This window comes from Ursus maritimus, unplaced genomic scaffold, assembly GCF_017311325.1.
Source record: "Ursus maritimus isolate PB19 unplaced genomic scaffold, ASM1731132v1 scaffold_9, whole genome shotgun sequence".
Lineage (NCBI taxonomy): Eukaryota > Metazoa > Chordata > Mammalia > Carnivora > Ursidae > Ursus > Ursus maritimus.
In genome coordinates, this window is record NW_024427107.1 from 52,093,232 (window position 1) to 52,118,365 (window position 25,134).

Below are 25,134 nucleotides of genomic sequence, written 5' to 3' on the forward strand. Positions count from 1 at the left end.
TGATGGTTCTACTATGAAACATCATTCATAGAAAACCTGAATTTTCCTTCTAAGCCATTTCTTCATAGAAAATACCTTATCTTGTATCAAAATGGAAAATACCTTTTCAAACTCACTATTCTTACAAATAATCTTTTATCACTAAGCAAAGCACATGATTTATTGAATACTTCATAATCCCCAGAGGTAGAGCTTTTAAATATACTACCCTCTATATTTCTGTCCTAAGTTTGGACATTTGACACACAAGAATTGGAAAGGGGTATCCTCTTCTAAAGCTCTCATAACATTCTTATCAAATTTTCTTTTGGGCGAGGATTTTTCTCCATGGAGTTTATTTTGCAAGAGTTTGTAAGAACCAACCTGTTTGTTCCATATTGTAACTGAACCCGAATTTGTATGCCCAACACTCAGCAAAGCCAATCACTGGGACATCAAGTATGCATCAAGGAAAAGGTTTAATCGAGAGACATCCAAACAAGGACACAGCAGGCAGGCTCACATCTGTCTCATCCAACTGAGATTAGAACAAGTTTTTATAATCACGGGGATTGGGATTACATACATATTGATGAAACGGATGGGGAAACATGACTATTCATGAGGAGAGATGGAGCATGTGCATTGAGCAAACATATAGGTAACATACCTTCCAAGTTTTCTTTGGGGCGGAGAATTAACATTAAAATGAGGCAAAATTCAACCCCTGATGTCAAGAGGTCATTAGTACGACAAGGAGAGGGGCTATGCACATGATCTGAGAGCCAGTATAAACTGGATGTGGTCTTGGGCTCCTTGCTTGTTCATAGTCTAGAACCACATCAGTGACTTTCATCTGTGTCAGCCCAGGCCTCTGAGGAGACAGCTGGTGGATGTGTTAGTGGGGTCTGAAAAGAAACAATAGCTAATTAGGGAGAAGCAGATCTCTGAAAAACAAACTTTAAATATCCTGTTACTCTTAACCCTGTTACTCTTAACCCTGAGTTTCCATATCAGAACATTAGGAAAAGGAACAAGCACATTGGCACAGTGTTTTCAATAGAATTAACATAATCTAATATAATCTAATTAACAATGAAAATATTTGCATTTATTGGCATTCCCTAATATTTAAGTAGGTAACACTAAATGACCTTATCCAGCAGAATTTTATTTTAAAAAAATTTTAAAGTTTTTATTTAAATTCCAGTTAGTTAATATACAGTGTAATATTAGTTTCAAGTGTACAATATAATGATTCAGCACTTCATACATCACCTGGGGCTCATCAGAGGTGCACTCCTTAATCCCCATCACCTATTTCACCCATCCCTCCACCCACCTCCCCTCTGGGAACCATCAGTGTGTTCTCTATAGTTAAGAGTTTCTTGGTTTGTCTCTCTCTCTCCCTTTTTTCCCTTTTCCTCATTTATTTTGTTTTTAAAGTCTACATATGAGTGAAATCATATGGTATTTGTCTTTCTCTGATTGACTTATTTCACTTGGCATAATACTCTCTAGCTCTATCCATGTCGTTGCACATGACAAGATTTCACACCTTTTATGGCTGAATAATATTCCATGGTATATAAATACCACATCTTCTTTATCCATTCATCAGTCAATGGACACTTGAGCTGTTTCCATAATTTGACTATTGTAGATAATGTTGCTGTAAACATCACGGTGCATGTATCCCTTTGAATGAGTATTTTTGTATTCTTATACAGCAGAATTGTAAAAGAGATAATATTGAAGGTGCCCAGTGAAAGCAGTAATTAAGGATAACTTTGTTTTTGTTGTTGTTATTAACATTATTTATTGGGTTATTTCATGTGGCTCTTGTTAGACTCATCAGGATGTTGTCTATATAGGCAATGAAGAGCTTAATTTTTAGCCACGGTAATATATTATCAACATAAATCCTCAAAGTTTTCAAACCAAAATTATATTCCCCACCCTTTATGGTATGAAAATTCTCTGATTGAACAAATTCAAAACAATTTTTCCGAGTTAGAGGGACTTTTGCAAGTTCTCTGGTGGCTTCCATTCATGGAGACAGGATAAGAATTTCCATATGGGCCAAAATAAAAAGGACCTTCTGAAATTTTCACAATAGAATCTCACTCTTCCCCTATAGGTCTGACACCTGAAGCATTTGATATTTACTTTTATACACAAACAGAATCTCAACAATGTGGGCACTCATCAGAGAATTCAAGAACAAAAGACCAGAGATTGAGCAATTTTGTTAGAAGCTTTGCTAGAAAAATCCAATATTTGAAAGCCAGTCAGAGAAGCATGTTAACTATCCAATCCTCAAGAGAATTCTGGCTCCATTCCTTAATTATCATCAGACAGCAAGCTGGGCTATATTATCTTAGTTTTCTGAAAAAGTATCTTCATTTTGGACTTAATAATATGTCCTCAGCTTTTAATATATTGGATATATCATATTATTTATAGAATTATGTATGATATATTAATTATATTTATGTAATATATATTTATATATTAGTAAGACACATTATAATAATATATAATAATATATAACAGTATGTATAATATAATATAGTAATATAATAATATATTGGAAGCAACCATTTGAAGAACATTTCTGTAGCTTCAGCAAAACCATTTTCACTGTGTTACTCACTGTCCTTTATATAAAGATCTACATGATATTTTCCTCTCAGAATTTTGTACCAGGGTATGTTTCCTTCTATAAATTAATACCTAGACTTTCTTTTTATCAAGTACTTCATAATAATGATCCAAAATTCTTCACTCTCTTTTTATTTTGTTCAACAGAAACCTCAAGGTTAACAAAATTATTGTGGGTTATTGACTAATATCACATATCTAGTTTATATTCTCTTTTCTTCCTTCTGATTGATTTTGAATTAATCTTTTTTATTGTTAAGTTTTGGTTTAGGATCATTAATTGCAGCAACCATCTTTGAAATAGATGAGCTACAATTATACTTACCTTACAGCCTAGATTTTCCAGGGACATTTTGATTTGAAGTGCCATTATTCTTTTATCTACAGATGATTAATTAAAATCTAATAATATACCTCCACATTCTTATATTTGTAAAGCTCTTCATGGAAATAAATACACTGACCATTAAAAATTGGAAAGACCCTGAGTCCCAATTTTGGGCTGACATAGCTTCGTATTGTAAAATAAGCCCAACCTCATTCCAGTACTGCAGACCCATACTTCCACTGACCATTAGCCATCTGCACCTGGATGTGCCCCACATACTCCAAACTCAACATACCTTTCCCACCAAACCTAGTACTTCCTCCTATGCTTTTCATACCTTGGTTACTATCAAATTATCTAAGCAGTTTCTCTCGCTGCCTCCACCCCATTCAGATTAATCATCAATTTTATCTGTTTGATCTTTGAAATGCCTAAGTTATTCCCTCCTCTCTGCCTGTTTTTTTGCTACTTCCAGCAACTACCTGCTGCTGTTAGGTCTGGTTCAAACTTTCATTTGCTTACCTAAGATCATGGAATTCTGGCACAACCATCCCCCACAGCTGCTGGTACATCCAGTGTATGGGCTGCAGCAGAGGGGTACTGCCAGGGGGCTTGCCCTTCTCTTCTGTGCCCCATCCTTAAATTGTCCACAACTCCACAAATATGAGGTTGTTATATATGGCTGACTTGATGAAAGGTTTGAAGACCTTGAAAGAGAAGATACAGAATAATTAGGAACAGGGAACAACTTAATATTAAATATGTAACATCACTGATCTTCAAAATCCTTCAGCCATCTTTGCAATCGTGAATTCGTCAACAGGTAGACTTTTCACCCTTCTGAAGCCTCTGACTTTCTTGGGCCCTCTCCCTCTGCCCTTTTCTCCCTCAGGACTTTTCTCTCCCTAGATAATTACGCCCAACTTACAAGTTCCTCGTTATTTATTATATAGAGTAGTTTTACTTTCCATCCACTGTCCCTTGGAGGAGGAAGTTCAATCTGTGAGTAAAAAACTACAAAGTGGGCCCACTGTTATTAAGTGGAAAAAGTCCTTTCTAAAAAACCAGTATGGTTTAGCATAGTGAGAAAATAAATAACTTTTCTACTGAACTGTTTTCTTACTTCAATCAGATAGAAGGTGACAATAATAAAACCAACTTCCCAGAATAATTATAGGCCTCCTGGCAAATCAGAATATTTTTTGATTGTTAAACATATACTATCTCTTTTTCTTCTGACGTATATTCTGACATAAAACCTAAACTCATAAAAACCTCATAAAAGGAAGGGAAACTGATGAAGTACAGTTCAGCAGAAATAATGCCATCTAGCTACCAAATAAATTATTCATGGTAGCTATTTATATGGTGTAATTCCCATACTTACCTGACAATATGCTGACAAGTTCTTTCTACTATATTTTCATCAGTCAACTTATTCAAGTCTGAAGAGAAAGATAAGAGAACAATTGCCTCTTTCTCTTCTTAGAAGGAGTGTAGATTATGTTTATTATTCTAAGCTGTAGACAAAAATATTAAATTATTATACTTACAGAAAAGAGAGTCTTGTCTCTGTGGCTCCTTTGAAGGATGAGAATATAAATGTAATTAGGAAACAAACTGGGTTACCCTGGTTAATTATTTCATGAATCACTTCATCATAGGCCTCGCAGGAACCTTAAAGACACCTTCCTACTCTCAGCAAGAAGATATTACCTATACTGGATGACCACCAATCCCATTTTTTTTTTTATGGCCCTCCTAAGAAGTTCTCACATTTTGCCTTATAAGTCATTCCAATGTAACAATCCTGGATATCAGAATAATCTTCCTGATGGATAACTGACTTCTTCATGTTGTTTTCTTATCTTCTTATATTAGCCCAGGGAAGTCAAGGTAATTAATTCATAATTTGTTATTTTCTCCAATTAAAAATTTTTTTGTTTTCTTATTTCAAAACCTTTTCATAATCATAGTGCAGTTAAGTGCATGGACTCAAATCCTGTTTCCACAACTTACTAGCTGTGTGACCTTGGGGAAATTTTAAACCTCTCTGTGCCTCAACTTCATCATCAATAACTTTGAGGTAACAATGGTACCTACCTTATAGGGTCCTTTCGAGGATTAAATCAAGGGACTTAATAGTTGTAAATCTCTTGAATGAATATTGGCATATAGTAAGTATTATAAAAAATGCTTGTTAAGAATTAAAAGCACATTTAGAAATAAAAAGGAAAGAAAATTCAGAAAACACAACAAAAGAAACAAATTACTAAAAACCTTACTCTAGAGATAGCTATTTACATTTTAATGTTCCTTCTTGTCTTATGTACATATAAATCACATAGATAGCATGTAATTAGGATGATGCTGTATTTGAGAAAAGGCTCTGTATCATGAACTTCTTCACTTAATGTTACTTTATGAGAAAGTCTTCATATCCTTAAAAATCTTCCAAAATTATGTGTAGTGGTTTTATAGCAATCCATCTTATGGGCTTACCTCATCTCAGCAATCTCTCTATTGTTGAGCTATAAGATTGTTTTTAGTGTTTCACTTTTTAGCTAATGCACTATGAATATCTTTGTAAATAAACTTTTATCCATCTTCTTGAATATTTCTTCTTTTTTAAAAAGATTTTATTTATTTGAGAGAGTGAGTGAATAAGCAGGGGCAGGGTATGGTGGGGTGAAGGGGGCAGAAGGAGAGGGAGAAGCAGACTCTCTGCAGAGTGGGGAGCTGGACATGGGGCTCAGTCCCGGGACCCCGAGATCATGATATGAGCCGAAGGCAGACACTTAACCAACTGAGGCAGCCAGGCGCCCCTCCTTGAATATTTCTATTCTAAGTTTTCTTAAAATGAGATACTTGGAAAAAGGATATTTTGAAGGTTCTAGGTACACACTATTAATTTGTATTCCAGAAAGAAATGTATTAGTTGATGCCCCTGTGAAGCTATGTGTGAGATAACATATTTCATGGCAACATTAAGCATTGCTTTTAAAAAAGGGAAAAATGTTCGCAATTTGATATAATAAAAATTAGGTCAGTTTAATATCTTAATTTAAATGTTTTGATTCCCAGTGAAAGTGAATGTTTCTGCATATCAACTATTCAAAACTAGTGAATTTTTACTGAGGCATGCCTTAGCCTTCGGCTCTGCAAGTAGAAGTCATTGTTCTGTTACATTTTCCCTTGTGTCGTGGTTTCTAACTTTAATCCACTTCGTGGCTCTCCTCTAAAGGGTTTTTCCTTTTTTGGGTTCTTCTCTTATCCTGGAAACCAGGATAAGAGGCTACTTTAGTATTGGGGCCAGACTGCTCGTTTTTGGCATAATGAGAGAATTCATCATGTTCCTATTTCTGCAAGTCATGAGCAATCAAGTGGTTGGTACAAGTTAGTATTGATCTGGGTACAACAGAAGTAAGAGAGGGTCCTTGCCCTCCCAGAGTTTAAAGTCTACTTGGAAAGAGAAGTTTAATGCATGAGATAATTAGTGATCAATACAAGGCAGCCTACACTGAGCAAATTTTAGAATACAGATACTAAGTGCTATGGTCAGTTAAAGAAGGGAGAGATCAATGATGATGTGAGTAATCATCAATGAGCGTGGACTTGGCAGAGGGAAGGACAGGCAGTTCAGGTGAAAAGAACTACAGAAGTAAACGACAGCCTATTATAGATAGGAAGAGCATGGTTTTTGTGCCAGACCTGGGTGGGAAGTCTTAACTCCACCATTTACTAGCTTTAAGCTTAAGCACGGGTATTAACCAGCCAAATTCTGGGTTTGAATCCCACCCCTGTCAATGATAAACTGTGTGTCAAAGCTAGTATTTTGGGCAAGTTAATAATTTCAACGGTAAATCTAACTTTGTTCATGAATGACATTACGGTAATCAGAGTACCTACCTCATAGGATTGTTGTGGGAATTAAATGAGCAAATGTGAAAACTGGGGCCTAGCACATTATAAGCACTCAGTAGTGTTAGTTTTCATCATTAACTGCTTTAGACATCAATTTAGTAAATTTAGTAAATCACTTGTTAATATGATATACTAATGATTCTCCACCATAACAGGTAACTGTGGGTGTTTTGATTGAGAATTACAGATTTGTCATTTAAAGGAGAGAAAGAGACTGGAACTGGAGGTTTTCCCCCAAATTATGATGAACATCTTATATTTTAAAGTGAAGTGCTTGGCTCTTCCCTCACGGTCAGTTTATTGTTCATTATAGCCCACATGCACAGACCTTTATCTCCCTCCATTTGGGCTTAAAAGCCCTTTTCTCTGTAAGGCCCAAAGTCAACTCTGAGGAAGGAATTAAATAAAGGTATGCAACTTTCTTAACTACTTTGGCCAGGAAGTGACACATATCACTTTGCTTATATAACCTCAAGGCCCCTGTTCAAGCCTCCAGAAGTTTCTTCTTTGTCTTTTATTCTCCACGGCCATATTTAAAATGGATACTCAGAATATGTCCTTCTTGAGGCTTGTACACATTTTTCAAGTGTCCTTCCTGCTAGTATAAGTTTTGGGGCCCAAGTGTTGTTTTTTAAGGATCAAATAGTCAAAGGCTTCTTTGGCAATGAAGTTCCTTCAGAAGCTTAGGCTTCTGTGTGTCTTCCATCAAACATGTGCCAATAACATAGTCTAAATTTTCCTGCCTCCACCCCGAATTGTTTCTTTGCTTGTTGACCTCTGGCTTATCTTTCTCAACTCAGTGATGGCTCTTTTGAGATTATCCAAAATAGCTACGCCCTTAATGTGATCTTTGGCATAAAGCTGTGCCATTAACGAAAGTTTCTGTCTCAAGAATGTCTCTCAGCTTCATCTATTACTGTTTAGGATCTAGCATCAGTCTTTCCCAGTCCTCTTTAATTCTGCTTGCAACCCAGAGAATTCCTCCTTGAGCTTCTCACTTGTTTAAGGTATGATTTAATGCAGGTGCTGGCTTTGCCCTCTTCCTTCTCGGGTGCCCCCCGGTTTCCCTGCTATGGATCCACTTAACAGCAGGGGGCAGTGCTGACTACACCATTTAAGTATCGAGGCAAAAGGACTTCAATTTTTAGCAATTGTTAATGTCATCTGTATTCCAGAGTAGTTAATTTTGCTAATTTGGCAGAACATGGACAAGGTTAAATCAAATTCAAAGATAAATTCAACATAAGCACACAAACTCTCTGGTCTGGATAAATGGCAGTGAAGAACAGCCTTTTACCAGACTGCTCACTGAATAGGAACTTTTAAGTTTTAACATTAAGATTGTTTCAAAAAAAAAAAAATCTCAGCCAAATAGAAGGATTTTGTTGTACTTTTCCATGGCAAAACTCTTCTATTCAAAATACATAATGATTGGAGCCATGGCTATTCAAGGTCTGGAGGATTATGGTACAAGATATTAGCACATAATACTTTACAATTAAGCAAGATGGTTTTCAGATTGATTTTCTGTCTCATGAAGAGAAATATAATTTCTTTCTTGGACACACCTATGCTGGTAGAAATAAGAGATCTCCAAATGTATAGTTTCTACATAGATGATTGATAATGATGAAGGAGGGGAGAAGAGGAAGAAGGGAAGGAAGAAAGAAGAAAAAGGAGGAGGAGGTAGAAGGGAAAGAGAAGATGAAGGAGAAGATTATTTTTTATCATGATGATGGCCCGATTCAGTTATTTGTCAACCAGTACTTAATCAACATGAACATAGCTCCCAAGTACTTCCAAAAACCCAGGTTCTGCTGTGACAAAGCAGCCCACTTCAGATAATGGTGGATCTAATGATGGAATACCAGACAGGATTCCCTCTCAGCCTTAGTCTTATTTATCATATTTAAGTTTCATTAGACTCCTGCAAAGTAAACAGAATTATCCCTATTCTATACATGAACAAACTATGTCTCAGATGACTTGACAAGAGTAGAGGAGGCGGCATTCAAATTTCAAGTCAGTTGTTTCCCTGATTAGGAAGCCCTTATTATACCATGTGTGGTGAAGATTAAGCAAGACACTCAGTAGAACGCCTGATACACAGTAAGGGCTCAAATATAACTCTCTTTCCATCTTTGAGCTCCCTACTGGAGAGTACATAAATCCTATGAGAACTACTATGCACGTAAGACGAATAACTACATTTTCTTTCCAGCTCCAAGGAAAGTGTCGGCATAAACTTATCTGAACCTCAGTGGGGACAATGAGTAGGATGGTGGTGAATTTTGATAGGTTTAATTTGGTTTTATATTTTGAGAAATCACTATATCATCTAAAAGCAAAATATTGGTATCAGTGCCTTATAGAGTTTCTTCTTTTTCAAATTTCATGACTTTTACTTTAGTTTATAAAATGGTGAATACAAAATGAAATAGCTAGTATAAATAGATTTTTTTTGCAAGAAGGGTAATATTCCCTCTAATCTGGAATTAAAAATGACTTTTTAGTGAAGTTTTCCTATGTTTCAATCTTTTCTCTATTGCCTATTAGTTTAACTTTGGCTACTCATCTAAAATTCTTGAGCTTCAGTTTTTTAATTTTTTTTCAGGTTTTTTTATTTTTAATATGCAGATAATAATACTTGTATTGAAGGAATGTTATGAGAATTTAGTGAGTAAGGTATAAATTCCATAAGTTATAGTAAGGACTCAAGAAAGTGCTTCCTCTTGCTCATGAGTTAAAAGCATTGGGATTGATATTTTAATCTCTTAATTTTTGTGATAAAATAATACAACAAAATCATATAGGTAATCTTAAGGTAAATTGTGATCATTTCCCTCTATAAAAAGCACCACTAAGTTGTGTGTTTCTGGGAGTTTTTAGAATAATTATTTTTGCCCTCCATATAAAAATATTAAAAATAAATGGATCAAGTGGTCATCAGAAAATGTAGGAATTTTTATATTCATTGACACGTAATGTGCTTTAACAACACAAAGACCTTAGAAATTGTGGTGGTCATTAGTGTCATCTGCCAAACAGCGCTAACTCTCCGCATTTCCAGTCACGTGATGGAACAAATTTCCTGGCTTGAATGGGACTATGGAACTAGTTCTGGCTAGCCAGTTGTCAGGAGGTGCAATGCCTGTTCCAGACATTTCAGACTCCCTTTTTCCTTCCAGCTTGACAACCAGCAACAATTGAGAAGGTAGCTACATCAGACTGGGTCTCTAAGAGCCTCCTTGCTGACCTGTAAGAGTCATGTAGCAAGAGACTATGGAATTGTAGCAGCATTATGTAGCTCATTCTAAATGATCAGAGGTGGTTAACCAAAAAAAAGGTCTTTTAGCAAAAACTGTATTTTGTATATATATATTTATATATATATGGCACAATATATGGGGCATCACTTCAGATTGTCCCCTTACAGTTCTCAACCTGGACAGCACTTATACATAATAAAGATAAAATTTCACTTAATATAAATTATGCATCCCTCAAATGAAAATGGAGATCAAAAATAGATTAAGAGAAGTTTAAAAGCAGGAACATAAGTTAATTTGATATTTTTTTCTCATCTAAAAGCTTTCTATTTAAATAAGTATTTTTTAAAATACCAATAAATACCAATTCATGTATTTTTTTTCCACGTCATGCAGTTCACACTCTAAGTTCAATACTGAGTAAACCCAAATAGCCTTGACTTTTTCATATAAAGTAAAATAATAAGCTATGGTTTACATTGTTCAATGATATGGTATCAAGAAGAATGTTATATTTGAATCACGGTAAATATTACTTTTATTTTTGTGGACAAATAATTTCGAATATAATTTTAAAAGACCAAATCAGCATCACAGATTCAGATTTAAATAACAAAAATAAACACAATGAAACATCTTAATAAATAGTTTTATTTTAAAATGATATGACACACTTGCTATTATAACATATAAGGCATCACATGCCCTAAGAAAAAGCCCATAACCTTAATAACTGCCCTTTTTGCATATTAAAACACATAATCAACAACAAATTATTTTTCTTATTTGGCAAGAAAAATAAAAAGCACAATGAGAACTGCAAAATAGAAACTCTCAATATACTATGTAGTAATAATCCATCTTTGCTTTCTTGCATAACATTTGTTCAGAGCCTGGCTAGGAAGATGAAGATGGCAGTGGGAAAATAAGGCTGTTTCTTCCCGAAACACAGGAGAATTACTAAAACTTGGAGCAAAGGAAAATACTGTCTTGTGCCCATATTTCCTTGAAATAAAATAATAATTCATGGTAAAATAATTTCTAAATAGGCCACACTCTTATGAGCCTGAAATCACATGGTTAAAAAAATAAATCAAACATCTGTGAGATGCTGAACAGCCAAAAGAGACATATGTAATTATGGCATCTCATTCTGAGGTTGATTCTAAATTCTTCATTCATGACCTGTGAAAGACTTCTCTTGCCCTTAAAGTCAACATTAAGGCATGCCAAATTTCTTTAAGAAAAATTATTCTAACAATAGCTTTGGATATTACAGTTCTATAATTATAAAACATTCTCCTAATACATACACAGACTTGAGTGGACATAAACTTACACACTAACAAATGTAAACCACAGGTATGCTCTTAAGTGTAAGCCACAGATTTTTGAAATCGATTTTACATATTTAAAATAACATCTTACTTTTTACAGTGTCAGTACACAAATCAAATTGTTTCCCACGGCTTCTGCCCATAAAAGTTGGAAGGAAAGAATATTCTAGAATACTATGAATCATAAAATGATACAGCTGAAAACCAGTTGAAAGATAACGACATGTTAATTTTCTTTCTTATGAACCCTTTATACTGGGAAAAGCCAGTGAGAGTTCATTATAATTCTTTTCATTGTAGTCATTCTTCATGCCCAATTCTGGGAAAGGTCAAACCCCATTACAGAGAACTATAAGGATCTGTCTTATTCCTTTGTCACAGGGGAACCTAGCTGGTGGTATTAAATCTTGCTGAATCAGTGAACCACTGGTGAAGGTTGTGAATCTCTTTTGTCAGACCACATTTTTGTGGTAGCAGTAAGAGCTGCAATGGACTCTGACCTTCAGACTGAAAAACCTGCTCCTAATAAATATATAGAACATTTTTTCTTTAACTTTAGATGATTAATCCAGGTAAGGTTTTTGTATATGCCTGTCATTGCACATATCAAAGATGAAGGCTGAAATGTTCAAATGCTCTTGCCTAGAATTTCTGCCTGGCACAAAGAAGTACCAAAAGTAGAGCCACTTGGGTTCAGACCCTAATTCCTGATATTCAACTGGCATAGTGCTGGGTCGATCACTATCCTTACACTAGGGGGCAAAGGGAAGGCACAATTAGTAGGGCAGTCTCTCTGTCTAAATTTGCACCTCAAAGGACATGTGCCAGCATTGGTCCAATTGGGTCCCCAAAACAAGTAAGTATGAGAGGGACGGACTCAGATCTATTAAGCAGACAGCAAAGCATCTGATACTGATATCAGACGAGTCTCTAGTAGGATAGAGCCAAGGGGCATAGATAGATAAAAGCACCACAGCCACCAAGAATTTCATGGTTCCAAGCAGTCCTATACTCCTCTAAATTATAAATCAGTTATGAAATGGGGAGCCTAGAGAAAAGAATTCTTCCTACAAGGGGGCCAGGACGTGGTCTGCTTTAGGAGCTTTAAGTGGCTAGAAAGGACAGTCAGCATTGCAAAGAAAACATTCAGCTCTACCACAAACAGTGTAAGGTGCCCTAAGAAGGAACAGTTTATTAAATTCATTAAGAGGATGAAACTGTCCATAAGCAGCACGTAGATCCCAGTAGTAATGGAGAAAGTCAGCTTTCTTTCTGGTACTCACCCCCCTGGACCACCACACCACTGAACAATGAGCTGCTTTCTTTTATGATTAGGAAAGTGACTCAGTTTAGGTTTTTGAAACCTGATAAAAAGTTAAAGACCTAAACATGGACCTCTGAAAAAAGTTGCTGTTCCAGGTCTAGCAATAAAAACTCTCAAAAACAACAACCAGCACCATGTTCAAGAGATAGATGTAAGGTCATAATCTCCAGGAAGGATCCATGAGACCACAGCTCTCATCAGTTCAACGTCTATAGCATTTATCACCTGATCTTGCCAAAGTACTTCTAAATAAAGACATTTAGAGTCAAGAACCTCTTTATCAGGTTGGACACAACAGAGTCTAAAGTTCAGGGTTTTTTGTTGCCTGTGTTGCCAACTTTAAATTCAAGTAATCCTCGTCTTGAATTCAGGCGCTGAGAGGATGAGCTAGAGCTACACACCTGAACACTGGAGGAAAGTGATTAAGGCAGTTAGCTGCACTGTGCCAATACAGCACTAAAGGAGACACCCAGATGATTCTGAATTGGTTCTTCTTGGAGTAATGGTCTGCCATCACATAAGTAGAACCTTAAAGAGATGTGTCTTATATATGAACAGATTTAAATAAGTAAGCATTAATTACAATATTTCAATTTTAAAATTTTAAGGAAGGAAAGAAAGAAATATATTCTGACTATTTAGGTCTTTCCTCATGCATACCTTTTCCTAATTGGGATACATATATATGTATAATGGGATATCTGTATCTATAGATAAAGTGGAATATCTATATATGTATCTCTATTTGGGATCCCTATCTATATCTATAGATAAATATAGATACATATATAGGTATAATGGGATCTATATATGTATCCCTATCTATATATATATATATATCTATGGGTATATATATATACATATAGAGAGAGAGAATAAGGGAGAGATCCTTTAGATCACATCAGAACTACAGGTAATTTGGTAGTGCTGTGAGATTCATTAAATGTTTCCCAATGAAAAGCTTTGGCTTTTTCTCCTTTATCCAGTTATACAGAATTGAAACACTTCCTAACACTTGATTCTCAAATTTGTCTTCCTTCATGAACTGAAAATTGGGCTACACGTTGATTCAGTTTAGTCTGCAATTTAGCTAATTAATCATGTTTCACCAATAAATAAAACAAAGCTCAGCTGATCCCACTTAGCTTCTAAGAACAAGCATGAATTTTTTTAAATGTATTTTTCAAAAAGACACACAGCTCAGACCTACCTGCCCAGCCAAGGATATCATTAACTTCTTGCCTCAACTTTAAGTGGGTCCCTACGCAGGCTAGAATCTGACAATTCATAAACCTTCGGAAAATGAAATTTATACTGCTTCAACAGAAACCATGACGTAAGAATCCCAGTAAAACAAAAACTTTGTTCAAAAAGCACAAAGAACTAGCAATAGATAACAAAAATCACCTTTATATTCTCCCAATTATTTCCAAATTGAGCTATATCTAGCTTCCTCTGATGTCCATATAATTTCTTATTTTTAACTAATAATCCTTTCACATGCTTGCCTTATTTTTACTATCCTCTGATCCTACCTTTTTGCATTTCTTCTTAGCCCTTAGTAACACACAGTGTACCTAACTCATCAGATGAATCTGACAGCCACAAGAACTCATTCACATAAATATCCTGACTCACACGCTCTGCCAGCCAAAGTCATCCACGTTTTCCACGATCCTCAAAAACAACAAAAACTTTAGGCATTAGAATCTTTAAAGAAATTGTGTTCTCATTTCCCCATCTCTGCCCTTCCACCCCAAATTCCGAGTTGCAGTCCTCTTTAAGAATGACCCCACTGGGGGCGCCTGGGTGGCATAGCGGTTAAGCGCCTGCCTTCCGCTCAGGGCGTGATCCCGGCGTTATGGGATCGAGCCCCACATCAGGCTCTTCAGCTATGAGCCTGCTTCTTCCTCTCCCGCTCCCCCTGCTTGTGTTCCCTCTCTCGCTGGCTGTCTCTATCTCTGTCAAATAAATAAATAAAATCTTTAAAAAAAAAAAAAAAAAAAGAATGACCCCACTGATGGAAGTTAAAACAACTCTTACTGTGGGAGGATGGAAACACCTCAAGGATTAATTGCAAAATGCAAGCTACCTCTGAGGCTGCACTTCCTATCCCTTTCTGAACCATAACCATACAGAGACAGGGTGTTAGTGTGGACTCTGGGTGTGTGTTTTGCAAAGTTGTGACCACTTGGCTCATCTTGCCTCTCATCGAGCAAGTTTGAATGTCATGAGGCAAGATTTCACAGTTACTGAGAGCATGGATGAGGAACTCAGAATGATACTTATGGGATGCCTGGGTGGCTCAGTAGGTTAAGCATCTGCCTTCGGCTCAGGTCATGATCTCAGTCAGGTCCTGGGATGGAGCCCCACTCTGTCTCTCTCTCTCTCAAATAAATAAATTAAATCTTTAAAATTGTAAAAATAATTTTAAAAAAAGAATGATACTTAGACCACTGTTAGGGGGTGGTAAGTTTGGTGAGGACGCAGTTCCCACCGAATCACTGTGTTTACCCTTTCTCTCTGTCACTCTTCTCTTTTAATTTTTTGGCTGCCATCCTGGGGCCAAATGGCTTGTTGCTTGGCCTAGAGAAGTGATACCAACTTCTAGGCATAGTCTCTAAGAGTCTAGCTGCATTTCTATTGCAATTGTATTTCTCCAAATAACAACAACAAAACATCATCTGGGTGTGTGTCAGAGCCAGTCATGACTTAGACCTGCCTAGAGGTTTATATGTCTGGAAACATATTAAAAATGTCTTATGCTTTGCCTCTCTAGTGTGAGAACCAAGAAAGACTTCTAGAGCCTGGGTAACTAGTCTGATGGCTCAACCACAAATGGAAAATGAAATTTATATAAGCAACTAATTTTACTTCATCTAGAGAATGAGCATGCAACACTGGCTAATATCTGGCACTACCATTCTGGGTTAAATTCAGATTGGTCTTATAATGATTTATATTATTTTTCTTTACTAGAAAGTTTATTCTAATGACTTAGTTACCATTTCTGAGCACAGGAATAGTTTTAAATATAACAGATGTGTTTCTGCATTTTTTAAAAATAATCAACATCCTCAAGCTTCAAAATATTCAAATTCAAAACCCTAGATTTTAGTGTTCAGCCAAATTAGAGGAAGAAAAAATTTAGCAAGAAAATGGATAAGCACCTTTGAGAATTAAATGTAAGCCTTATTATGTGATTAGTGCTTAAATTCTTTTTCACAAAATATGTACCGAATTGATCCTACTGTGTGTAGGACCTACTAATGTCCAAAGAATAATACCCCATACCATGGAGAAGAAATTATTTGTACACTGGTTGTTAGAAATACTTTGCTATAGAAGTAGAAGCTGATGGCCATGATAGATGAATTAATCTCAGTTCTTTAGAAGGACAGGTGTAGCTGGTTGTAGTCCTTAATGCATCTTACATAGCTTTTCTTCAAAATAAAAAATACATCTAGAACAAAAACACTCACTGGCTGTTGGTTTGGGAAATAAGCCTTTCTTGCCAAGCAAATAAACTGCACTGTTAATTTTAAGAAATGTGCGTTGTTTGTTTGTTTCCATATAAAATGCTAACGCAGACTCTCAGTAGGCTCACAACCTGAATTAACTCTGTCCATCAAGAGCATCTTCCTCTACCAAGGACAGTTCCAGGGCGTTTTCATTAGTGCAGGTCTTCATCCTGAAGTTGAAAGAACCGTAGAGTTTTGCGGACTCTTTGGAAGAGGCAAACCTGTTACGACGATATAGCTCACCTTTCCACATAGACATCATTAGCAAACAGGACAAAACGACCCCCCCAAGTGTGAGCAGGCAGAGTCCTGCAATCACACAGCGGTCCAGGTGAGCCCCCAACCTTGCGCTCTCCCTCTCCAAGCGTTCCATCTCCCGGGCCGCCACAGTGTTGGGATCCACAGTCACTTCCCGTGGGACAATGTAAGAGATGATCACCAGCAAGATGCCAGTGACCAAGAACAAGATGGCACTGATGAAACCATAGTCTACTGACTTCCCTGAAGACGTGGCTTCCAAACTTACATCATCTTCATCTTCAGATATCAAGGATATGGCAGCCTCATGAGACCACTCATTTGGATTTCCCCAGCCAAGGTCTCCCAGATGATTGTTCCCTTTTGCTGAAGGGGAGCACCGGTTCCTTTGCTCTAAGTTGACATTCTCATCCACACAGGTGAAAGAAGTTTCTAATTCCTGGCTGCAGCAGTTGCAGACTTTCCGTCCTGCCGTTATTTTGTTATTCCCTGAGTTGAGAGGCCCTGGTGGCAAGGAGTCTGTCTGAGTAACACTGTCTTGCAGAGAGGAGGAGGGGGATGCTGCAGAAGGGCTAAGTTTAGACCCTTCCACCTCAGCTGCTCTTGGTGTCGATATACAGTGTCTCTGGCAGCAGAGAGCAGCTTTGATGGCTGCTGCATCTGCCTGGTCACCAGGAAGCCCTCCTGAATGCCAGTCCACAGCATCGCACAGGACTGCCTGGCTGCTCCTCTTCTCAAGGTAGTGGAGCTCCATCAGAGCTAGTCAGACATCCCCCAGCAGCTTCCGAAAATTCAGCCAAAAACCACACAGGTAAGAACCCAACAGGACCTAAGGCTGCACTACCAGGAGTATCGCTCTTGAGGTCCCCATCTCCTTTTCAGGCACCGTTGTTGACACTTCCAGCCCCAGGGCCTCCTAAAAAGGGTAAAAGAAAGGAGAGGCTACCTAGTGGCAGGAAAGTGTGAAAAGGGCAAATCCTCTGACTTAGCAGAGGGACTGACACTGAGAAACTTAGGTCAGGGCAGAAAAGGAGCACAGAGGAAGTAGCAGTGTCTCTGAAGGAAGCATTGCCGTCACCATGCCAAATTTATCCAAGGACTCACACATTTCTGTGACAGGATCCCTCAAATAAGAAGGCAAGTTTCCTGTAGACAGACACAAATGAGAAAGGCAGGGACCTTTTTTAGCAGAGCTGCAATTTTCTGGAAAACCTGGGGAAGCACACACCTCTCAACAAGTCAGTTAAAATATGTTTACACTATCTTTAGTTCAGAACAGATTCTAATACAGATTAGCTTAGAGCATTACCATGGATGAACAAATATGTCACCACCAGCTGGGCTCTACTGGCACTGGAGCTCAGCATTTTGACTGAGTAGTTCGGAAGTGGGTAAAAGATGGCTGGCCACCTCTCCTAAACTTACACCTGGTATATCCAATGACCTTAGTCACACAGTATGTACAAGATCCCATGCTTGTTCATTGTGCTTTTATTCCCAGCCCTTGCAGCTACATGATGTCGGCTTGTTCTGGACCCAGAAGTATGTAGACAACACACCTTACTGTGTGATCCCTGCCAAATACCATGGGCCAGCCCACTCCACTCCCCCCTCTCCCAGACAGACCTGCTCTAGGTGCAGATCTGCTACTCTCGTTCATTGTATCTGAATGGGTCTGAGTCCCTCTCCCTCTGTACACTTGGCTAACAAATATGCATGGGAAATTAACCATCCAGAAGTTTTTATTTAGAAGTAAACTGACAGTAAAAGACAAATTATAAACCCACAGTCACAGTTCTGTTGAGGTGAATAGGTGAGAAGCTATTAATATAGTTCCTAAATTACCTTTGGAACTTTGCATCCAGACATGCCCTTACCCAACCACAGCATGGGACCCTTCTGTGATAGAACTTTCGGTTGAGCTGAAAACTGTCTGCCCATCTTTCTCTGTCTCTGCCATCCTACCAAGGAATAACAACTCACCTTTCAATATCACCCAGTACAGCACTTTCAAGCAAGGGCCCTTATCATTTTGCTTCCAAATTCCCAGCAATAGTTGATTTAACCCATGGTTCCAGAGCTTACTATCTCAAAATCCACAGCTCCAGCAGCTGGTAACCCACACAGACACACGACTAAGGCTTACCTAAGGTCTACCTGGCAACTCACTTAAAATATGGGAGAGGAAATCCACATGTTTTCTGCCCTCATTGAAGTTTGTTTAAAAAACAAAAAACAAAAAAAAAACACTTCTCTCCTATTATCGAAGTTTCTCTGTAGCTAAAACAAAAAACAAAAACAAAAACCACCAAGTGCAAAAAACATACAACTGACCCAGAACTTTTCTTTAGCAAGTGCACACAGACCCGTACAGCCGGATCCCTCCACGAAGGAAGTGGTGATAACGGATTTGATCAATTCCTGAAATGAAAAATCGTTCCCTCAGACACGAGGTGCTCTGATTAACTTTTGGCACGATTAACTCAACACATTGGACTACTCTGGATAAAATCGGCAGGATTCCTTATGGGACTTTAAATTTATAACAAAGAGGGAAAGAAATCTCCCCTTATTCCCTTCTCCGGCTTTTCTCCCTCTTTAAAGACAGACTCCGCGTGTTCCATCGGAGATACACTCGCTGCACAGTCGATTCCCTTTGCAGCTCCATAATCCGGGGCTTCCATCCTCAGTAGAGAAAGAATAATCCCATGGGACCAACTATAAAGGCTCTTTCCTTCCGTCTCCTGCCTCTCGTCTCTCTGGTTAAGAGCGCGATTAATGAAATTGCACCTCAAAGCGAGGGGGCAGCACTCTACCTCCTCCGTCTGCCATTAACTAAGAGCATTAATATCTGCATTGAAACTAACTAATACGGGCGAGGCTGGTCTGGGGGAGGCGACCTCGGGATCCGTCCAGCGCGCGCTGTGCGGGGAGGGCGCGCAGCAAGCGCCAGGCAGCGGTACCCCCCGCGAGATCAATTCATCCATTCCGAGTGAACCTCAAGGTAACCGCAGTCGGGCTGCGTTCGCCAAATACCCCGAGGCAAGGCAAGCACCTGGGGCAGGGAGTGGGGACGCGCCGCTGCTCCGCCGCTCCGCCGCTCAGCCAGGCTCCCGGGGTCTCTCCCTCGCCCCAGCGCCTCCTCCCGGTCCCGCTCTCCGTCACTCACCCCTGCCTTGACCACCACGTGTGGCTCAAGCACCGCGCGCTCGTTCCTGCGCCGCTCCTAGGGAAAGTCCCCCGATTCCCAGCCGTGGCACTTGTAGCCTCAGCGCGCCGCTGGGCTCCACGGGGTGGGCAGCGCCTGCTGTGCCGGTTGGGAGGGGCCGGGTGGGGCGGGGCGCTCCTTCTTGCTGAGCATCCCGGGAGATGTAGTCCAGGGGCGGTCTCCCTGCCTCCCCCACCTTGTTCTTTCTCACTCCTCGCTTTTGCCCTTCCTGAAGACCTTCCCGCTATATGTTCATACTCCTGATTGGCACTTTAGAAGAAATTGCTGGATCCTAAACTCGGGGTTGGGTCCTCCAGCCTCAGGTATGGCCACAGGATTATGGGGGAAGGAGTGTATATTTAGTTCTAACACCGTGCCAGGCAATATGCATATTTTGTCTTATTTAATAGAATAGGTCCTCGAAGTAGATTTTATTAATCCTCATCCTACAGATAAGGAAGGAGGCTCAGAGGAATTAAGTGTTTGATCCAAGGTTACAAAGACAATAAGTAGTAGCTAATAAGTTTATTCAGGAATATGCTCCCAAAGTCATTGCCTTGCCCACAAAATCAGGAGAAATATGACCTTTGAGGGATTGTCCTTTTTGCCTATGCATCCCCTGTGCCTAGCCAAGTGTCTAGTATCTGTTGAATTATGAATAGTAACGACCCAAAATAACAACAGTTAACATAAATAACACTTACTACTGCCAGGTTCTCTTCTAATCACTTTAGATACATTAACTCATTTAATGTTCACAATTAGTTTTTAAATCCTATAAAAAATTCTCATTTTTACAGGTGAGGAAACTGAGTTACAAAGAAGCTGAGTAATTTGTTCAAAGTTGTACACCTAGTACTCATCAGAGGTGGGGCATGAACTCCAAAATGTTCTAAGCATTTTGCAGATTGAATGAATGGAAGAAAGACCAGAAGGCAAGAAAATAAAGGGTTGGGAATAAAGGAAGTCTGTAGGTGAAGCTACTGAGTTAGGACTCCCAGGATAGAACAAAGTAGCTTCTTTGGGTCACTGACCTTTCTAACTGTAGTGGATTGCAGCAGCCAACAGCCAAAGGGAATGTGTGGTTTGTGGATCATCTCCAAGTTTTCAGTAACACCTTTGGGACTATTGTAGGGTTATTGATTGTTTTCATCTAAGGGAAGCAAAGGAAGGGCTATAATATTTATAACGTTTTGCTGCTTGTGAGTAGCTCACATAAATTCTGTGGTTGCTTGCTTTCAAGTGATAAATAAATCTCCTATAATGACAATTTTGTTGGTTTTCCTTTATATTGATAGAATCCATAGTATCATAGTTCCAGGGACATCACAATCCATCCCCTTTAAGATCTTTTTTTTCCCCATGACTAAACAGTTAGGTTCATTTGTTGATAAGCATGCCATATGTATTGTGTTTTCTTCTCCTCTGCTTATTACTCTTTTCTCCAGTGAGAATATCCTTCCTTCCATCCCCTATTCCTTCCACCCTTTTGAGGACTATCTCATCAATCCATACCGCAGGGGTGCATTCTGTTTTTAGTACTTTATGTTTAAAAGGGAGCACAAAGACACCACAGGGTATCTAGAAGAGAGCAGCTGAGAAGTTGAAGAAACTTAAACCCACATTGGACAGGAAGACGCTGAAGGAACTTGGGATATTTAGTTAGAGGAGACTTAGAGAAAACAAAAACAAGCTTTAAATAATTTGAGATTCATAAAAAAGAAGAGGAATTCTATATTATGGTTTAAAAGGGTAAAAGCAGAACCAATGACAATAATAGCATTTATCAGTCCTAATGCATTCTCGTCTTTAATTCTTACATCAGTTCTATAAGGGAGCATTATTAACGTACCCATTTTGCAATGTAGAAATTGAAGATAAAAAAGGTGGAGTCTCTATCCCAAGGTATAAAAACTAATAACTGACAGAGCCAAGATTCTAACTTGGGCTGTCTGATTCCAGGACCTGGATCTTTTCACCAACACACTATACTGAGCAATGCTTCACAGCAGAGCATACATCAGAGGTGATAATATTTATTGCACTGGGATAAACATTAGAAGTTTCTCACGGCCACATTTCTGGTGCTGTGGCTACTTCCAGACCTGCAGGACAGCTAGAAGGGCCAAGGGAATAAATAAGCCAGCATGTCTGTAGTACAATGGAGCGCCTGAGGATGATAGTCACAGGGACTGGGAAGCTTTGGATAGCAGCATCACATTTAATAAGGATGTGGATTTGGGGCTGATTATAAGGAATAACATTCTCTCTAGGAACTTGAAATAGGATGTCTCATGAAAGTGAATTCAGCATTACTGGAGAGGATAAAGAAAGAGCCATTTATTAGTGATGTCGTGGAAAGGGTTCATCCAGTTGGATTAGAGAACCTCCACGGTTTCCCTGCTGAAGTGATTCTAGCTTACGTCTCTTCCACGAATCCCTTTTCCTCCAAGCCAGACGCCCAAAGATTCTGCCTCCTATGAACTTTACTAAGACTTGTCAGCCCTGGTGTTTTTTGTATTCATCAGCCACTGCCTTGTGACATTTCTTGTATGGCTAGATAACTACTGCATATTGTTCAACTCCTCGCTTTGGTGCCTAAAACTCTAGCAGCAATTGTAAGCTCCTCAAGGTCACTATTCGTATATTAAATGTCTTATTACCTTCTGCAGACAATGCAATATTTCTATTGGATAGAGTGAGGGAAAATGAACTGATACTGGAGATGATTATCTGTCCACATGATTGTCTCTCATGTCCTATTTCTATATCTAGTACGTTTGTCTACATATGAATGACCACTAAAAAATATCAACTCTGTGCCACATTCTACAAAATCTCATTCAAAATTTGCAGAAAAAGAATAAATGTACGCCGACTGAGCTCCTGGAAAGAAAAGCTCTGCACAAACTACCAGTTGCTAGAATAACTTCACCTCTCTCTCCCCTAAGTCCGAGTCTAAAACTTTCCTCAAAATCTGACCCAAGACCTTTTTCAAGAGGCTTTCTTGTTCAACATCCCCAAGTTCATATTACCCTTCTAATTTGCATTCTAGTGGCATAATACCTTTCCTTTTATATAGCCATTTTACATATATAGAATTATTTCATTTATATTTTATACTTCTTTCTATGTGGTATCTCTTCCCAGATAAAATTCAAGCTCCTTGAGAACCACTATATTCTTTCTATAATTTTGGAGGTACACATGAGCATGAAATAACAAAATACATGGGCAACGGTAGTTCCTCAATATGTGCTTACAAAACAACTGACACTGTGATATTAAAGTCTAAGTGATGATGCTGATCTTGCATAATTTTTTTAATGTCACATTTTTTGTTTGTTTGCTTATACTCTGTGAGGTATGGGAGGAGCAATCATGATTACACTAAGTTGATCAGTGAAAAAGTAGATTCTAAGAAGTAATTTTAGCAAGTGAATTGAGTGAAGAGACTTGGAACAATCAGTCTCTTATAATGATGATTGAGAATGCTTTCCTGTTTTCTCTTTTCAGCAATAATAATAACTGATTATAAATAAATATCCTTAGTGGGTTCAGAGTTATTAGGAGAGGCTAGGCTGTAAGGAGGTAAGAAAGACATTTTTTAAATTGGCTATATAGAGGCTCAGTCATTTAATGACAATAATACAAGGAATATGATTTAGTTTGTGCCCCAAGCTGGGACTTCTGAATGATGGAAGAGAAGAGTTAAAATGACCAAAATTTAGAGTTATGATCTCATTTACTAACAAAATTCTAGGAACAGAAAAAAAGTAATATTAAATTTGAAAGTTTCCTTTAAACAAGAATGCTTACAGTGGGCAGGCAGGCATGTTATTTAAATTAATAAAGCACCGGATACAGACAGTTGGGATCAGGGAAGACTGCAGCCAAATTGAGAGCAAGTGCTTTTTCCTAAAGGGAGCAGTATCCCCTAACTGCTTTACCTTATTTTTCTCTTGAGTATATTCAGATATCAATAAAAGTCAGGTATTCCAATTTGTATTCAAAAATACAAAATATTTTAAATTTTAATTTAAAACAAACTTAAACCTGCGTGGCTCAAAGAAAATATAACTGCAGGAAACATTCGTTTCCAGTAATAGGAAACTAGGTGATTTAAATCTACCCACTGCTGAGGATAATTAGAAAATTTAGACAAAATGTATAAAAATCATGTGCTTGAAGACAATGCAAATTTAACAAGATAGAGAAAAATTACTGGGCCAGAATCTAGAGAAGGAGAGAGACTCAGCGAGGCAAGTCAGGGGCTTGGAGCTTCCTTTTACTTGGAGATGTTAGATAATTAGGGAGAGGAAGAGCTGAGAGGCTAAGGAGCTAAGGAGAGTGGGGGTTGGGGTCCTGAGCATGCCAAAGAAAGGAACTGTAGTGAATTGCTTCCATTCCTTAAACTCTGGGTTGGACTCCTGTAGGGTTGCATGCTAGCTAGTATTATAAGCCAGAAGTTAGATAGGCCCTCATAGGGGCACACATCAGTTTGTTAAGATGTCAATCCCTAGGGGCGCCTGGATGGCGCAGTCCTTAAGCGTCTGCCTTTGGCTCAGGGCGTGATCCCGGGCATTATGGGATGGAGCCCCACATCAGGCTCCTCCGCTATGAGCCTGCTTCTTCCTCTCCCACTCCCCCTGCTTGTGTTCCCTCTCTCGCTGGCTGTCTCTATCTATGTTAAAATAAATAAATAAAATCTTTAAAAAAAAAAAAGATGTCAATCCCTAAAATTTAACCAAAGTGATTTCAGAGTGTCAGGACACCAGTTACTTGGCAGAAGCAGCATTCTCTGAAGCAAAAACAAAAATAAAACGAAACAAACAAAAACTACAGCATCATCTCAGACCAATTCTACAATTATGCAAATACACTGACTCACAATAAAAAAACATGAAAAAAGCCAATTTCTAAAGGTCACATACTGTATAATTTTATATGTATATATATAAAACGTTTTCAAAATGACAAAATTATAGAGAAGGGAAACAGATTAGTGGTTGCGATGGGTTAAGGATGGTGGGGTAAGGGCGTGGGTGTGACTATAACTAAAAAGGGTAGCATGAGGGAGATCTTCATGGTGATGGAATAGTTCTGTATCTTGATCATGGTTCTGGTTACATGAACCTATGCATGTGGTAAAGTGACAATTTTTTGGTTTGATATTCCATATAGTTACATAAAATGTAACCATTTGGAGGAAACTGAAGGGTTCACAAGATCTTTCTGTAATGTCTTTGCAACTTTGCAAAAATCTATAATTTTAAGATAAAAAGCACAACAAACAAAAAACCAAACACATCAGAAGATTAC

The 25,134-nt window shown here is 38.3% G+C and overlaps 2 protein-coding genes across 2 annotated transcripts in view; both read right to left on the bottom strand.

The window, feature by feature from the left end:
- Positions 1 to 455: 455 nt before the first annotated feature.
- The window catches only part of LOC121101662, a 77,664-nt gene continuing 52,985 nt past the window's right edge, over positions 456 to 25,134 (bottom strand). The window contains exons 2-4 of the mRNA XM_040625599.1: positions 19,774 to 20,082; positions 3,494 to 3,678; positions 456 to 887 (exon numbers count right to left, since the gene is read on the bottom strand). Of these exons, the coding sequence (XP_040481533.1) occupies positions 841 to 887; positions 3,494 to 3,678; positions 19,774 to 20,082 (541 nt within the window). The 3' untranslated portion in view covers positions 456 to 840. The remainder of the gene's footprint in view (positions 888 to 3,493; positions 3,679 to 19,773; positions 20,083 to 25,134) is intronic.
- On the bottom strand, positions 15,201 to 19,779 carry TMEM74 (transmembrane protein 74). Its single transcript, XM_008689261.2, has one exon. It carries the CDS (start codon positions 17,356 to 17,358, stop codon positions 16,441 to 16,443), a length of 918 nt encoding a protein of 305 aa, XP_008687483.1. The 5' UTR covers positions 17,359 to 19,779; the 3' UTR covers positions 15,201 to 16,440.

What these genes read in the sequence shown, in the direction of transcription:
- TMEM74 (XM_008689261.2), bottom strand. Translation starts at nt 17,358, where the DNA reads ATGGAGCTCCACTACCTTGAGAAGAGGAGCAGCCAGGCAGTCCTGTGC.